The sequence below is a fragment of the Pan paniscus genome, chromosome 10, assembly GCF_029289425.2.
Source record: "Pan paniscus chromosome 10, NHGRI_mPanPan1-v2.0_pri, whole genome shotgun sequence".
Taxonomy (NCBI): Eukaryota; Metazoa; Chordata; class Mammalia; order Primates; family Hominidae; genus Pan; species Pan paniscus.
Genome location: NC_073259.2, coordinates 127,042,603 through 127,059,470, shown reverse-complemented (window position 1 = coordinate 127,059,470; position 16,868 = coordinate 127,042,603). Strand labels below are relative to the sequence as shown.

The 16,868-nt window shown below is 45.9% G+C and overlaps 1 protein-coding gene across 1 annotated transcript in view; it reads right to left on the bottom strand.

Annotated features, from left to right (window-relative positions):
• Nucleotides 1-12,338, bottom strand: part of SRRM4 (serine/arginine repetitive matrix 4) — a 181,730-nt gene extending 169,392 nt beyond the window's left edge. The window contains exon 1 of the mRNA XM_014347332.4: nucleotides 11,771-12,338. Coding sequence (XP_014202818.1) covers nucleotides 11,771-11,901 — 131 coding nt within the window. The 5' untranslated portion in view covers nucleotides 11,902-12,338. The remainder of the gene's footprint in view (nucleotides 1-11,770) is intronic.
• Between the last annotated feature and the right edge of the window lie 4,530 nt (nucleotides 12,339-16,868).

The following is a 16,868-nucleotide window of genomic DNA, read 5'->3' as shown; positions in this document are numbered from 1 at the left end:
CCCATTGTCAATGGCATTGATTGCTTGTGAGACTTTAGGCAAGTGACTTGACTACTCTGTGCCAGATTCCTTCTGTAAAATGAAGAGTTAGGGAGGGTTGGGCTACAGCAATCTTGAGGCTATCCCTACTTCTTCTGGTTGTCAAGGTGTCTTTTCTTTGGGAGCCATGTTTAACCAGGACCCACCATGGAAAGAAGGTTTCATGACCCACATGCACTCTTCCCACTGCAGTTTGGGGCCTGTTCCCCTTCAGTCTGGTCCCTGCCATAATGGGGTACATGGTGTTTCTTCCTAAGGCTACTGATACCTGGGTTCCCCTTTCAATTTTGGGGGCCCACTCCAATCCCTCCATGCCCCCAAGGCCATTAAGAGGAATGTCATTCTAAGAGACTCTCCATGCAGGAAAAAGATACAGTATATACAGAGCAGTTGAAGAAGGCATGATGCTGGAACACTCTGTGGGTGAACAGAATGAGAGGAATTGAATGGGAATGCTTAGGCAGTGCAGCCTGGGTCAGTGATTAAAGATGGTCACACCATTCCCACCCTTGCCTGGTGATCCCTGCTCAGTGAACAACCTCTTTGGGGCCAGAAATCTTTCCCCACAGTGGCATGAGGGCATTAAACTTGGAGTCAAGAGATCTGGAGCTTATTCCAGGTCTTTATAAGACCTCGAGCCTCAGTTTCTTCATCTTTAAAATGGATATAACACTGGTACTTACTGTAGTGAGGATCAAACAAGATCAATAGTAACAGTTTAACAGTGACGATAATAATGATATATCATTATTTCATGATGTGACTTTAGGAAAATCATTTCACATCTCTTAGCCTCATTAGTCCGTTTGTAAAATGTGAATACATTGATTTTTCTGTCTTCTTTCCCCAAGGAATTCTGAGCAGTGTGGTGTCTTGGGACTGGGTGCCAAGCAGCCCATATTTTAGCTACAGCTTTGGCACTAATTTTCTGATGCAATATGGAATGCCCTGTGCTCTTTCTGTGCCTCAGTCTCCCCATCTATCAAATGAAGAGGCTATATTTGAGTTCTGAAGGTCCCCCTGGCTGCCCTCTCATCCTGACGGTAGACTAAGTGCCACAGTGAGGCAATGAGGATTTATAAAGAACTGACCGTTGAAAGGTGCTATAATGATGATGGCCTCTCGTTCCTGCAGCAAACAACCATCCATATGATAAATCCTGCACCACTGCTCAGATACCTGCCCCTTCCGGATGTGGGTTGGGTCCCAGAATCACCTGACACCTGGCTGTGGACAGGAGGCTGGGGCAAAACACTGGCCAAACAAAAGCCCTTTATCAGCTGGAAGTTCTGAAATCTGATTCCAGAAACACACAGAGCTGCTCACCTGCTCTGCTAGGCACAGGCTGGGTGCGGATGGACATCTTGTCAGGATACCCAGACAAGTGGGTGGGCAGCAGGTGCCACAGGAGACCCTGAGGGGGCGGGATGTCATGTCTCACAGCATGGGTGGGGTCACCAGAGAGAACCGGTGTCTGCTCACCTGGTTGCAGCAGAGAAGTTCAAACAAGAGCCCTGACGTTGGGCAAACATCACTTCTCTGAACTCAGAGCTCACCTGCAGGCTACAGACCTTAGGCAAATCTCTCTCTTTTTGCAGGCTTCAGTGTCTCTTTCTGCTAAAAGAGGAGCTGAATTAGATCAATGGACCCCAAAGTTTCTTTTGTCTCATATCTCTCTCAGTGAGAAATGCTGAGAACAAAACCCCAATATATGTGTATTTATTTACAAATTACACATGCGCACTATGGTTCCAATATGTTAAGCACGTTATCAAACCTATCCCTCAGCCCTCCACGTGTAAAATGAGATCGGGTGATCCCTAAGGTCCTGTTAGCTCTATCTAATACTACACCTCTGTAGATCTCTGAGTTTTCTCATCTGTACCGTGTGCTTATGGTTGTATTGTCCTCATTAACAATTTATTCAACAAATATTTAAAGATGACCAACCTTGAGCCACTGTACTAGGTGCTGGGATACCGCAAAGAATGAGACAGGCATAGTCCCCATCCCCAGTGGTTCAAACAATTCTCCTATGAATCAGAGGAAATAACATTACTGGTTTTGAATATTGGCAATTCCATATGGTTCAGACTATTAGGTGTGAAAGTGATTCGATGAGGGGAAAGTGCTACAGTTCATGCATTCTACCAACATGTGTTTGGTCCCTGCTGTGTATCTGGGGAAAGAGATTCGTTCAACAAGGAGCTCATAGTCACAGTCCCTCTCCTCATGAGACCTCAACCGTTAGGAGAGGTATGCTTTAGCCAATGATCGCCCAAATCCATATACAATTACAAATGTGTTGAAAACAGTGATAAGAAAGTAATGTCTGTAATGAGGGGTATGACTTAGTCTGCAGCATTCTGGAAGGATCCCCGAGGAAACAGCATTTCCTCTGAGCTCTGGAAAGTGGAGTAGGTATAAATCAGGCACCAGGGGAGAGGAAGAGGTTTCCTAGCAGCATGTGCAAAGGTTCCATGGCAGGAAGGAGCCTGGAAAATGTGAGTAACTAAAAGGAATAAGATGCAACTAAACAGAGGAAGTGAGAGGTGGCGTTTTAGAAATGGTCTCAGGGAGGTGGGCAGGAAGTGGACCATGAAGAGGCTAGAGGCCATGGCAGGGAGCTGGCTCTGTATACTTAAAAAAACATGGGGCCAGCCATGTTGGCTCACACCTGTAATCCCAGTACTTTGGAAGGCTGAGGAGGGTGGATCACCTGAGGTCAGGAGTTCGAGACCAGCCTGGCCAAAATGGTGAAGCCCTGTCTCTACTAAAAAAATACAAAAATTAGCTGGGTGCTGGGTGGGTACTTGGGAGGCTGAGGCAGGAGAATTCCTTGAGCCTGGGAGGCAGAGGTTGCAGTGAGCTGAGTTCGCACCACTGCACTCCAGCCTGGGTGACAGAGCGAGACTCCGTCTCAAAACAAAAACAAACCAAAAAAACACAAACAAGAGAAAGTGATAGAGGGCTTTAGATGGAGGGAGAGAGGGCTTACATGGTCTGATGTGCTTTTCAAAGAGGTTCTTCTGGGTCTATGTGGATAATGGATAAGAGGTGCAAGGAGAGAGGAAAGCAGTATTGCTGCAAGTGGTATGAGATGGGATTATAACAATGGCAATTACTAAACTGATTGAACATAAAACAAGATGAGCAAAACAAAACAAAAACACCCCCAACCTTAAAACCCAAACCAGAATGACAGGAAGTCCAGCCAGGAGAGAAGAATATACTAGCAATCAGACAGACCTGAATTCATCTCCTGCTTTCATCACTTACACACCGTGTGATCGTGGGCACACTGAATTAAGATGACATAGAGACAAAGCCAAACCAAATAGGACAATGCCGAACCCTGAAACAGTCATTAAGCAATTCACATCTACGTGTGTCTGTTCAAAACAAATAGTAAGATCCTCCGGACGCAAAGGTTTCTCATCTAGAGACTCCCCTGGTTGCTGGATTCCCAGGGCTTACCACCCCTCTGTGATACCATTTTTTCCTCCTCTGCAAAGTGTCTTATCCTATAAACATGTTGGTTAAGAGCTCTGGGTTCTCATTCCAATTCTGACTCTTACCAGCCATGTGTCTGTGAGCAGATCATTTCTATTCTCAGAGCCTCTGTTTTCTCATCTGTAAAATAGGGTCTTGAAGACACCTCTCTTCTGGAATTATTATAAGTACAGAACTGGATAAGAGATGAAATGTGTTCAGCACAGGGCAAGGCACATAGTAACACAAGGCTCTTAGCACACACATTCCCACCACAAGTGAGCGTGCACACACACCATGAAGATGCACGCTTCAGGCCCAAATGGCACCTCTCTTTCTGCAGAAGTGGCAACTGTCTTCTAAATTCCTGCTCAGTTGCCTAAGCTTAACTTTTAACGAAGCCAGAGAACAGTGATCTGTTGGTATTTGTACTCAGCAAAGCTGTCCGACAGCGGCATCTAAGCTCTGGGAATCCAGCAACCAGAGGATTCTCCGGATGAGAAATATTTGTGTCCAGAGGATTTTAATATTTGTTTTGAACAGACACATGTAGACATGAATTACTTAATGACTGTTTTAGGGTTCGGCATTGTTCCTGTATTTGGTTTGGCTTTGTCTCTATGACATCTTAATTCAGTGTTCTATTTCACAGAGCTCCGCACAGAGGCTGTAGCATATGGGAGCTCCCTCAGCAAAATTTCAAATGGAGTGGAGGGCTGGAAGGTGTGGGGGGACAGGTGCCGGGAGAGATACACAGAGGGAGAGAGAGAGAAAGAGCAGACTGTAGCTTCAAGAGTGTGCAGTGGAGGGGGCTACTGGGTGCAAGGGATAGTCTAGGTTTGCATGCATGAATATGAGAGACCAAACCCTTGCACTGTGGGAACAAAATCTATCACTGCTATTTGGAAGTCTAAACAGCATCTTTAAAGTTTCCTGATGTGATTGTTCACAATCAAAGGGACTGTAAATTTTATGCTTGTCCATAACACATGGAGGGACCCAGCCAATCTTCTGATATTGCTGTTCAAAGTCATCACTGGCTGCATCAGAGTCAGGAAAGAGGAGTCAACAGAAGCAGATCAGATCTGGAACTCTGCCTGAGAAGGCAAGAACCCTCCTGGGACCACCTCCTGCCCCCAGCCTAGGACCTAGGAATTTCCTGAACTGGCTTACAAGGCCCCACTTGATCTGTTTTCTGCCTGCATCCTGGGAATCATCTTCTGTCACTCTCCCATTCACTCACTCTGCTCTAGCCACACTGACCTCCTTGCTATTTCTCAAATACACCAAGCATCCTTCTACCTCAGGGCCTTTGCACTTGCTGTTCCCTCTGCCTCAAACACTTTTCTCTCACTTATCCTCACAGCTCACCTCTCCCTTCACTCAGGGATCATGCTGTCCAACAAAGCAGCTCATTCCCTCACCCTCTATTCCTTTCCTTGGCTTTATTGTTCTTTACAGAATGCATTACCACCAGCTCTCATTTATTTATTTGGTTCTTCATTCATTGTCTTTCTCCTCCACGGGAACAGGGAGTTCCTGTGTTCATTCACTGTTACGTTGAGTAGTGGCTCAATAAAAATGTTGAATGACTGAATAAATGAATGAAAGTACAACTTAATTTTTTTTTAGCCAACGTGCAGCTTCTTCCACTTTGTGTATTCATTCCCCTGTGATTAATTTTATCTTCCACATTTGCAGGCTCGCTATAATCCCCCCATCACTGGTGGTTGTTCATGGAATGCAGACTAGATTTCCTATTAGCTACAGCTGGTCCATGAAGGACAAGAAGCCTAATAACCCATGCCAGAGACTGCATCCTTGAGCTGGAAAATGTATATTATATGAGCAGCTCCCTTCCACGGCTCCCCTCCACTAGCGTTGACTATTCCCCCACAGTTAATGTTCCCCTCAGAGACTTTAGCCCGCTTTTTCTCCTAGGAAAAGAAATGGTCTTTGAGACCCTGCTGGGGGCAAAGGTCTGATTTTCTCTGATCATTCCTTGTATTTGTAGATAACGTTGATGAAATAGAAGAATCATCCCCATTTTGCAGATCAGATAACTAAAAATAACTGTGTGACTATAAGCAAGGGACTCCATGCTTCATTAAGGGTCTCTCCCTTCACTGTTTTTTTTTCTCACATTCCTCTGTCTCTATTTCTCCCTACATTATTGTGCTTAAGACAATAATATGTTTTACAGTTTCAAATAGCTAGAAGAAAAATACGGAATGTTTCTAATAAAAGAAATTATAAATGTTTAAGATGATGGATATGTTAATTACACTGATCTGATCAATGTACATTATATGTATCACAACACCACTATGTACCCCCCAAATATGTACAGTTATTATGTGAAAACAAATTTTAAAAATTAAAAAGACTGTCTCCCTTATGAAATATGTACTTAGGTTGTGTCTACCTTTGCTACTAAACTCTGAGGCCCTCACAAGAGGACATTCAACTTTTTTCTCCCCAATGGGCCTGGCAAATAGTAACGAAAAAACCTATCATTTATTATTAATAGCAAGAGCCAACACTGATGGAGCTCTGACTGGGTGCCAAGTAGCACTTTCCATAAATTAGCTCATCCAGTCCTCACAGCAGCTCTTGGAGGGAGCTGCTATTATTAGCCCCATTTTATGGATGAGAAAACTGAGATTGAGAAGGTCAAGCTGCTTGCCAAGTCTCATAGCCCGTAAGCATTTGCAACCAATAAAATAAAACACTTCCTTTGATTAGCGTGCCCTTGAGGTCCATCAAATGTTTTAAACAGCTCTACCGATCTCCAGTGGCTCTTTAGGGAGCACCAAAGCCACATTTAAAAGTGAATACAGAGCATTGGAGCTGCTCAGGAGTCCAGTCCACAGAACCCAAGCATCACTACTGAACAAGCGCAGCCCAGGTAGTAAGGGGCTTTAGCATCCTCCCTCTCTGCATCTCGTTGGATAGCCCCTGGCATAGTACACAAGAGCATCTGCTTTATGGAGATCTGGGTTTGTACCAGGCACAGTGCCATGCTCTTTATATAAATTATCTCATTCACTCCTCACTACAACCCCAACAGAGGAGTATTTCACAGATGGGGAGGCTGAGGCACAAAGAGGTGAAGTGACTAGCGGGTCCTGCAGCTTGCACGTAGCAAAGAAAGATTTGAGCCTGGATAGATTTGACTTCAGAGCTCAAACTCTTCATCATTCTACTTCCTCCACCTCAGAAATATTCTCTCACACTTCAGTGAAAGTCTTAGGAACAAGCAATTAAAGAGCTCTAGTTTTGCTAAGCCCCTGTGAATTCTTCCACTTCACAGGAAGGTAAATCCAGCCACTCTGAAAAATAAAAAATAAAAAAAAGAGATTTTTTTTTAATGTATTGCACTTCTGCAGCATGCCTGAAGTGTTCATGGAGAAGAAGGCATGTGACCCAGGCTTCCTTCCCTATTAAAGGAGTTAGGGTTTTAGGGATGTTCCCTTTTTTTGGTGGCCTGGAGCAGTGGTGGAGGTAATGGAGACTTACAGGCCTAGAAAGCACATCCAAGTGGCATTTAGTCCAACCTCCTGCCCCCATACTGGCTAACATGTCTACTTGCCCAGACAGACAGATGTCTCTATCTAGGGAACTTCATTCTGACACCAGGGAGAGTCAAGTCTATTTGCAGTGTGTGCGTCTTTCAAGTTGCATTGATCAGAAGCCTCAGCGTCTCAGAACTGGAGGTGGGGTGGGGAGAGAGCTAATCTGTTGCTGGGTTTGAACCATGCACATTCATCTAATTAATGCATCCAACATTCACTGAACATCTACCACATCCTCGTTCTCTAAGATAGCACGTTTGCCAGGTGAACACAGCAGAATGTCAGAAATGACCCCCTGCAACCAACCCCTGTATCCCATTCAACAAATTTCGCCTTTCAAAAGGAGAAAGGTTTGACCCACACAATAACGCTCCCTTCCTAGAGAAAAACGCTCATTCACCGCCAGGGCAAGCATTTTCTGTGACCCTCAGCGCATTGGCTCTTAACCACAGGCTGCTGCCAGAAAATCGCCTCTCAACAGCCCCTCACCTGGCTCCTGATGATCAAGTCAGCACAGACTGCTAACTGATCTCTTGGCACCGAGGGGAGTCTTGAATTAAATGGTTCAAAGGCATTTTTTTTTCTGCCTTACAATTTCCCTTTATGCAGTAAAATCTCCAATAGTTTGGAATTTATGGCCTTTTGGACAGGGCCTGGGCTGAAGTCTACTTCTGGTCTATTCTGCGTAGAAAGGATTTTTGAAGAAAATTAATAGCTTGCTAAAAGAATTGTAAGGAAAATGTGTATTCTACTTAAGGGGATATCTTTTCTAGCCCTTTACTAACACTCATGCATCCATAAACAATTGATATGCAAATTTCAAATGATTTTTACACGTTCATTAAGCCTTTAGCTGCTACTATTGGTCGATATGGTGATATGAAATCATATTGTGGCTTGATCTAGCCTTAAGCACTAGGTTTTCACCGAGCTGAAACTTCTTAGGTACAAACTTTTCTAGGCTAAGCAATTAAAAAAGAGAATTAAGTTAATGCCAGGCAAAATGACTACCCTTCTTGGGTGGGGATAAAAGGGAGGTGGCTCTCTACACTTTAGAGATTCATATATCTTATCGATTCATGCTGGTTCCCTTCCGGCTGGTAGATAAAGTTTGACAAGGACCACTGTACATCCTGGTTTGCCTGGGATGATCTCCGTTAGATCTTCCATCCTAGATAATTACTAACGACACCTTCTTTCATTTTTAAAGACATTTTGATATAAACTATAAATCACATAGTCACTGTAGATTTGATGAAACCGTGGGATTAAAATTGTGATTTTTCAAGAAGTTTGAGCTTTCTTTAGACTGACAGTACCTGGTCTTCTCTATACAAACCAACAGAATGCTCCGTGGAAATGTTATGCCAATCAATTCTGAATCCAGATAATTATTTATTATCCCCAACCCCCTAACTGAAACAGTCAGATCAGAAAGCAGCTAGCCTCTTCTCAGAGACGAGGATTATGGGACCACTCTCTACCCTGCCTCATGTGTGTTAACTTCATCTGAATGTAGTTGTCCATCAGGAGTTGAAATCCCAATAAAAATGGTCAGCATTACTTGGGGGAGAAATGGGTAGGCATGGAGAACACAATGATGAGGAGTTGTTGCTTTCCTTTTGGCCACTATAAGCTTTGTTCCAGAGTCAATGTCTACTAAACAACACCATGCACCACACACAGGGGTAGAGCTTTACCTAACTAAATCCTTACAACCTGTTGTCTGAGGGGTTACTGTTATTATTTCTATTTTCAAGCTCAGTGTGGTAAAACTATTTGTTCAGGATACACAGCTAGTAAATGATAGAACCAGGACAGGAATCCAGGTTGTCTCATGCTCAAGTCTGAGCTCTTAACCACTATGATATACTGCTTCCCACTCTGCTCTACTGTTCTGACATTTGAGGCAGACATCTGGTTGCAATTTGATACATTATAAAGCTATTGCCTCATCAAGTATGCCCCACAGAGGGGGAGAGGAGAAAGAGAGACTAAGCAGGGGGTTGCTTAGATTGCAGTTGCATGATGTATGCATATTGCTATGAAATCAATGAATTGAATATATGTTTCTATCCTGGTACTAAATTACCTTGAGAGATAGACTTAAAATATCCTGAGGAAGTTTATTCAGAGGGGTGGCCTTCATCTATAAACAAATATTAAGTGTGACACCAACAGGACTGACTAGTGGTTCCTCCACCCACTCCCTGCCATCCCCCTGCAGACTGCTACATGTGCTGGTTTGCCGACTGTGATCTGGGCTTGACTCATGGAATTAAACGACATTTCTGATGAGACCAAGTCCCCAGATTGCCTCTAGAGGAAGCCACCCAAACCCAGCTGGTATTGTGCCAATGCCTCTGTCTTCTTTCCTCTTGAGAACTCAGCTTTGGAAACATGGTACTTTCACCCTTAAGTAAGTGTAGAATGTTGAAAAGGAAGTGGAAATTGAATGTCACTGGATGTGGCTGGCTTGGGTGAGAATGGGGATGATTCAGGTTTTATCCAGTCTGTTAAAAGACAACTCCAATCCAACCTTTCCTGAGGACTTGGAAACAAATGTTCCCTTCTCACTCTCTACCCCAAACCAGGAGTAACAGTTATAAAACCGGAATCTGTTCTACAGAGAGGCCACGCCTATTACAGAAGTATTACACAGGATTCTCCTAGCGTGACATAAATCCAGGGCTTATGGTTCAGGCTTTCACCTCAGGGGTGGTTTCTAGGGCAAAGGAGACCCACGACATTAAAAGGCACCAAGAGTGAAATGATACTGGTTGCAGAGGGGGAGTGGAGTATTATAAAAGTCTCAGAAGGATTACATTAGAATTAGCAAAAAGCTGCAGAAAGGATGAGGGTTGAAAGACCTTGTGGGCCATTCATGTGATTGCAAATATGACCAAGAAAAGGGCAGGACAGTAACAGACAGACAGACAAAAGTGGAAAGTACCAAGCAAGGCAGATAATAGGTGTGCTTTCCTGAATCAAAACACCACCAAGAATCCGCTTTCCTCTCCCTGCACCCCTAAAATAGATGGAAGACTCTGGACTAAATGCCATACTTCTAGTTTCCTGTGAAATTTCCTCTAGTTCCTTCTACAAGGGCATTTTCTTTGGCCAGTGCAGCACCTGATTAGCCAACAGTAGGTACGTTCCAAAGGTGGAATAGATAGCAGAAACCCAGGAAGATAAAAACCACTGACGTCAAAACTCTATACACAGAACCTCCTTCGGAGCAGAGAAGCATCAGCCTTTAATGGCATTTGGTATTATTGTTCCCCTTCTCCAGCCTGTGTCAGTGGGTGGGTGGGTGTCCCCTCCTTCCCGTCTGCAAACACTGGCTGGTGCTGCTTCAGCTTGAAGCCTGCTACACCCTACTGGCCTGTTGTGATGCTTGTCCACTCATTCCTAAATGGGACACCTATTTCTCTAAAGACCTGTATGATCCTCAATAAGACAGTGAAGAGGAAAACTTCTCCAATCTGGCTTTGATTCTTCAGACGTAATTTCCCATACGTCTTCCACCTCACACTCACTGGAAAGTTCAGAATCAGTTGTGCCAGAACAGACGTTCAGTCTGTCCTAAGCACTTTTGCAGACATGTTTTCAATCTGCTCCCTAATGCAGACTGCCAGGATTAATAAATCCTCCAAGTGGTCCCCCTGGTCCACTTCTTTCTTTTCTCCTACTAAACCACTCATCCAACACCAGCAAAAGATGAGTTTTCATACTACCTTGATTTTCCCTGACAGAGAGCACAGCCTTCTTCCCTTCATTCTTAAACTCCTCTAAATTGAATGATTTATGAAAAGAATTGGATTTTTCTCTGTCTTGGAATGCTTCCATTTTCCCCCAACCTCCTCTCCCTCTCACCCCACCTCCTGTTCCCCTGTTTCTTTCAGTTCTTCCCTTATTCTTCCTTCCATCAGCACCATGTCTACCACCATCCAAGGATCTGTTCTCATCCCTGAGTTCAAAGCAATCAGATTCTTTTTGAAAAAAAAATAAAATAAAACTCTTCCAAGATCATCTTCACGATCTTGGAAGGCTCCTCCCTGACTCCTGAGCTCAGAGTCTTGGTTTTGGATGCTGGAGAGGAGAGAATTCAGCAGCAGCGGCAGCAGCCGCCAGAAAGGCGTGGAGGAGGGTGCTGTTTTGGGTGTATTTGAGGGAACAGCATATGGGCTTTTGTCAAAAATGTTCAAAGCTCGCTAGTTTCCGAGCCGAGGATGGAAATGTGTGCTATCTCTGAACGCTGCTTGAGCTGGCTCAATTCTCCTTTTCTGGTACAACACCCCCCAAACATCTCAAATCCACCATTCCTTGGCCCACCTGCCCTCTGGACTCTGTGACACCAAGAAAAGTTTTTCAGTCAAGTCGTACCCCACCTGCACCGCCCACCCTCAGGTAGCAAAACCTCTTGAATAGGAGCTACGGGGGTCCAATAAGCGTTGCTTTCCCCCAAAGAATTCCTGTCCCTTCTCACCATCTTCCACCTCACACAAGCAATGAGTTCCCATGTTTCAGCGGGAGCCGCCGAGTAGTGACGGGAAAAGACAGGCGCCCTGGCCCGGCTGCCTGCATCCACCCCTCCGGGCTCTGGGGCACAGGCCAGAAAGGAGGACCTTCAGGATCCCCCCTTCTAAGAAGGAGATCATTACCTTGGCAGCGGCTTGCGGGCCGTGATACTGGCGACAATGATGCTCTCGGGACGGGGGGTGGCCACCGCTTTGAAGGTTCCTCGCCAGAACTTCTCAAAAAGCTGCTTCTCGCCTTGCTGAACGCTCGCCATCGCCAACCCAAAGGGGCCGGGGCGTCCGGGGCGCTGTCCAAAGTGCTGAAACGTGGATTCCAAACGGGGGCGACACCCAGCTCCGGGCTCTGTCCGGGTGAAACCCAGAGAGGGGTGGGGTGGGAGAGATCGGAGTTCAGGGCGGGGGATGGGACGCCCCAGCCCGGGCAGGCAGCAGAGAAAGGAGGCTCGTCCGCTGGGCTTTCTTCGCCCTTCTGGGTCGGCTCCAGGCTGCGCTCTGAGCTGGCTGAGCCTCTGCGCCCCAAGAAGGGAAGGGAGGGCTGGCTTTCTGGGCAGCACCAGGAGAGAAGAGGCGACGGGGTCGGATGTGTGTGCGTGCGCGTGTGAGCTCCGGCGCGCCCGGGTTTTGTCTCTCGCACAATGTGACGTTGGAAAAGGAGGCTGGTCGCGCGAGCTGCACTTTCCTCCCCCCTCTCTGTCTCTCCTCCTCCCCACCAACCCCCTCCTCCTCAGGCTCAGCCTCCTGCCGCCATCTGCATAACAAAAGCCCGCAGGTCTTGGGAGGAGAAAGGGCGGGGCGTGCGCCGGTCACCAGGGCCCCGCGGCGACCGAGTTGCAGCGCTGATCCCTCTGAGAAGCCATCCTGGCACCCCAATCTGCGCCAGGCAGGAGATCCTGCTTCCCAGGCCCCTCTCCTCTCCCATCATCGCTGGCCTTCCTCAGCCCTTTCCTGGGTGCCCCCTTGGGGCCAGGCCACCTTTCTTTCCAGTCCCTTCGCAAGTCTTGTAGCTGATCTTCTGCGTGGAGGGGGGGGGGGTTTGGGGGGGCGCGTAAAAAACTTAATCTATCCACCCCAGCCGGCCTCCCCCAGACCCTCACTTTTGGGAGACACGGCCTAGGCCGGTACAGAGGGTCCCCTGCGTTCCTCTTTGCGCCGGGGGTTAGCGAGGTCTCCACCACCCAGAAAGTGCCATTTGATCGACAATCCCTCACCAATTCGGCTTCTCGCCATCTGCCGAGCAGGGCCCCCGCCCGCCAAGGGGCGCAGCGTTACATCTGTGCATGCGGAGCTGTCAAGGGTATCTCTTTTGTGTCTCACAGCCGGCCTGCCCAGCGTCCCCGCCGCCAACCCCGTCCAGAGGAAAGAGTTCCCATCTCACCCCACCCCACCCCCATCCACTCCTGGGGAATCCGCCTGCAGCCACTTTTCCTAATGCCGCTAGTCTCGGGAAAGGAGTACGTTTTGGAAAAGAAAGCGCTTAGTGGGAGGGTTGGAGAGGAAAATCTCGAGGATTAGCAGGGGGATAGTTACTTTTCGGTCTCTCCTCCCCATCTTCTTACCGCCTCGCAGTTCAATCGTAATCCCAAGCAAGTGGAGGTTTAGAATCCCAAATCAACCCCAGACACAGAAGATCTGGTTAGAATGACTCTTGTTTTCCCCCAGGGTTTTCATTATAAAAAAAAGAGATCGTGGCGGGACCCCTCAGCCCTTGCCTTCCTGGAAGCCTTTTAATCTTAGCAGAGTTGTTACTCCCCCATCTCCCACCTAACGCCCTCCCCCTCCCCCCAACCCCGCTTCCACTTTCCAGGCTGTAAATTCCTGGAAGGAGGCCTCGCTCAGTCTTAAATGCCTCCAAGCACCTGGTGCTGAGTCCCAGTCACAGCGAGAATAAACTCCTGCTCTTTGCTAAAGCAGATAGCAATGGGGACCCAATGAGGGCGGGGTAGGGCGGGGGGGTCGGGAGAACAATGGGAACTCCAGAAATTCTCTGAAGGGGAACAGGAGGTAACTAGGAGGTGAAGATGAAGAGGCCAACAGAGAGGATAAGATGGGGCAGGAGAAGAAAGAACCTTGGAGTAAATGAGTACCCGTCCCAAAGGGTATCTACGTTTGAAGTGTGTGTGTTCGACATGCCTGCGTCCGCTTATTTGAGTGCCTGAGAGCGCTACTCGCTCTGCAGTGACCCCTTCTGGTCAACAACGAGAGGTGCATTTGCTGGCTTCTTAATGTGGGTTGCCGGGGGAGAGGGCCCAGAGGTGGGGGTCAGGCCTGGGAAGGTTGGAGATGGAGCAAAGTGGAGACTAGGCTAACCCCTTCCCTTCCTCTCCCTCTTACCTTGCGCCCCAAATCCCCCATTCCCTGATTGGGCTAGAACCCCATTTCCCACCCAGAAGTTGGTATCATTGTAAATGCAATCTAGAGCTGGCTTCTTAGGTAATAGACTGGCATCTTTAAAACTAACCTTAGTCATGACATTTAGGGTATGAACTGAGTCACTTGCAGGAGAGAGGTAGGTGGGATCCTACTCCCACAAGATCAGTCAACATCTTCCAGTTGTGTACCTGCTCCTAATCCCTAAAATGTTGATAGAGCTCCCATATGCAAAACATTGCCTTTTTAAAATCCCATCGTAGCCAGATGAGGTGGGAGAGAAAGCTGATCTTATTCTATTTTATTTATTTATCTTATTTCAATAGCTTTAAGGGTGCAAGTGTTTTTTGGTTACATGGATGAATTGTATAGTGATGAAGTCTGGGCTTTTACATACCTGTCACCCGAATAGTACCTTACCCCCAAAAGGCCATTATTAAAAAGTAAAAAAAAAAAAAAAAATAGATGGTGTAGATGCAGTGAAAAGGGAACAGTTATACACTGTTGGTGTGGATGTAAATTGGTACAACAACTATGGAAAACAGTATGAAGATTTCTCAAAGAACTAAAAGTAGACCTGCTCATTCTTTTATAAAGACACATGCATGTGTATGTTCACTGCAGCACTACTCACAATAGCAAAGACATGGAATCAACCTAAATGCCCATCAGTGATAGACTGGATAAAGAAGTTGTGGTACATATACACCATGGAATACTACGCAGCCATAAAAACAATATCATGTCCTTTGCAGGGACATGAGTGGAGCTGGAGGTCATTATCCTTAGCAAACTAACATAGGAACAGAAAACCTGATACCACATGTTCTCACTTATAAATGGGAGCTAAATGATGAGAACACATGGGCATATAGATGGGAACAACACACACTGGGGCCTTTTGGAGGGTGGAAGTTGGGAGGAGGGAGAGGATCAGGAGAAATAACTAATGGGTACTAGGCTAAATACCTGGGTGATGAAATAATCTGTTCGACGAACCCCCGTGACACAAGTCTACCTATGTAACAAACCTGCGCTTGTACCCCTAAACTTAAAATAAAAGTTAAAAAACGTAGACCTGCTATTTGATCTTACTCTGTTTTAAACATGAAGAAGTTGAGGATGACCAAGTGACTTCCCCAGGGTGATCCTGTAGGAAGCAAAGGAAATCTGTGAAAAATACAGTTTCTGTTTTTGCTTGGTGGGGTGGAGGACGGAGTGGGATACTACGCATATCAGGATGGACCACCATTTAAAAATAAATCAGATAACAATGAGTCACATACTTAGAAGCACCTGGTGTTGAGGTTCCTCAATTGGGAGTCTGCAGTAATCAGTTCAGGACTTGGAATCCAGAATGCCTGGCTTCAAATTCCAGCTCTGCCATTTCCTAGCTGTGTAATGTTGGAGGAGGGACTTCACTTGCCTATGTCACAGTTTCTTTATCAATACTATGAAGAATTTTTTTTTTGAGACAGAGTCTCGCTCTGTTGCCCAGGCTGAAATGCAGTGGTGTGATCTCAGCTCACTGCAACCTCCGCCTCTCAGGTTCAAGCCATTCTCCTGTCTCAGCCTCACTAGTAGCTGGGATTGCAGGCGCCTGCCACGACGGCCCAGCTAATTTTTTTTGTATTTTTAGTAGAGATGGGGTTTCATGAAGATTCTATAAAGATTATAAATAATATGTTTAGATGAACTAGCTGTGAGGATTGAAGGAATTAACACACATACAGGTTATAGAATGTGTCTGAAACACAGTTTACTCAAAAATATCAATTACTCAAGTGGTTAAAAGCCCAGCCTGTGGATTTAGAGAGAACTAGGATATGAAGCCCAGCTCTGCCACTTTGTAGCTGTATGAGCTTGGGCTAATAACTAACCTCTGCCTTTGTTTCCTCATTTGCAAAAGTGGAGATATCACATCGTGGTTGGGAAGATTAAATGAAATATTACTGGTAAAGGACTTAATAAATTGTCCAGTTTATAGCAAGTGACCATTCAATGGTAGCTCTTCTTGCTCACGATCTTGGAATAATCACCTGTTACTATGTTAAGTCAGGCCATATTCAGTTCAATAATCATTAACTGATGCCCAATCTTGCATCTTGGCCAGGCACAGTCCTGGGCGCGGAGGACTCAAAGACAAACCAGACATAGTCCCTTCCCTGAAGCAGTTCACAGCCTAATTCTCCTTCTGGGTCTCCACTGACTAACACTTGTCCCCTTTTCATCTTATCACAGTGACTTCTACTTTAGGTCTGGCTTCTCCAATATAACGTGAACTCCAGTTCCTCCATCACTTTATTAAAATAGAACCATCTTGTGCCTCATTCCTTCAGGGTATTGCTTTCTGTTTCCCCAGATGCAAGCCAGCCCACCCCATAAACAAGGACCTATTAATATGCTGGTTAATGAATATAAACTTATGGCACAATTATTCCTTGCCCTCTGTGCTATACTGATGGTAGACATCACTGATCCTTCACAATACTCTTTCTCAGACCGACCCTCAGAATCCTTCTTAACACACAGTTTCTAGATAGCCACTACTAATAGTTTGGTCTTGGCATTCCAGATAAAATCAATTTGCCATCCATGTCTAGAGAATGTTTCTTTACCTGATTGGTATTGTTCTTTCATTTGAAAAAGGGGACAGCAGGGAGAAATGATTCTAAACTTTGCAAACCCAGGCACTCTAGAGCAGGAGCTAAGAAGATTCTTATGCATCCTTCTCCTTAGTGATCCAAAGATACAGCACCTCCAGCTCAGAGAAATAGCTACCCCTTCTCCTGAGGCAGTTCAAATCCCACCTCACTAACATTACCATGTTACCTTGGGTAAATCTCTTAATCTT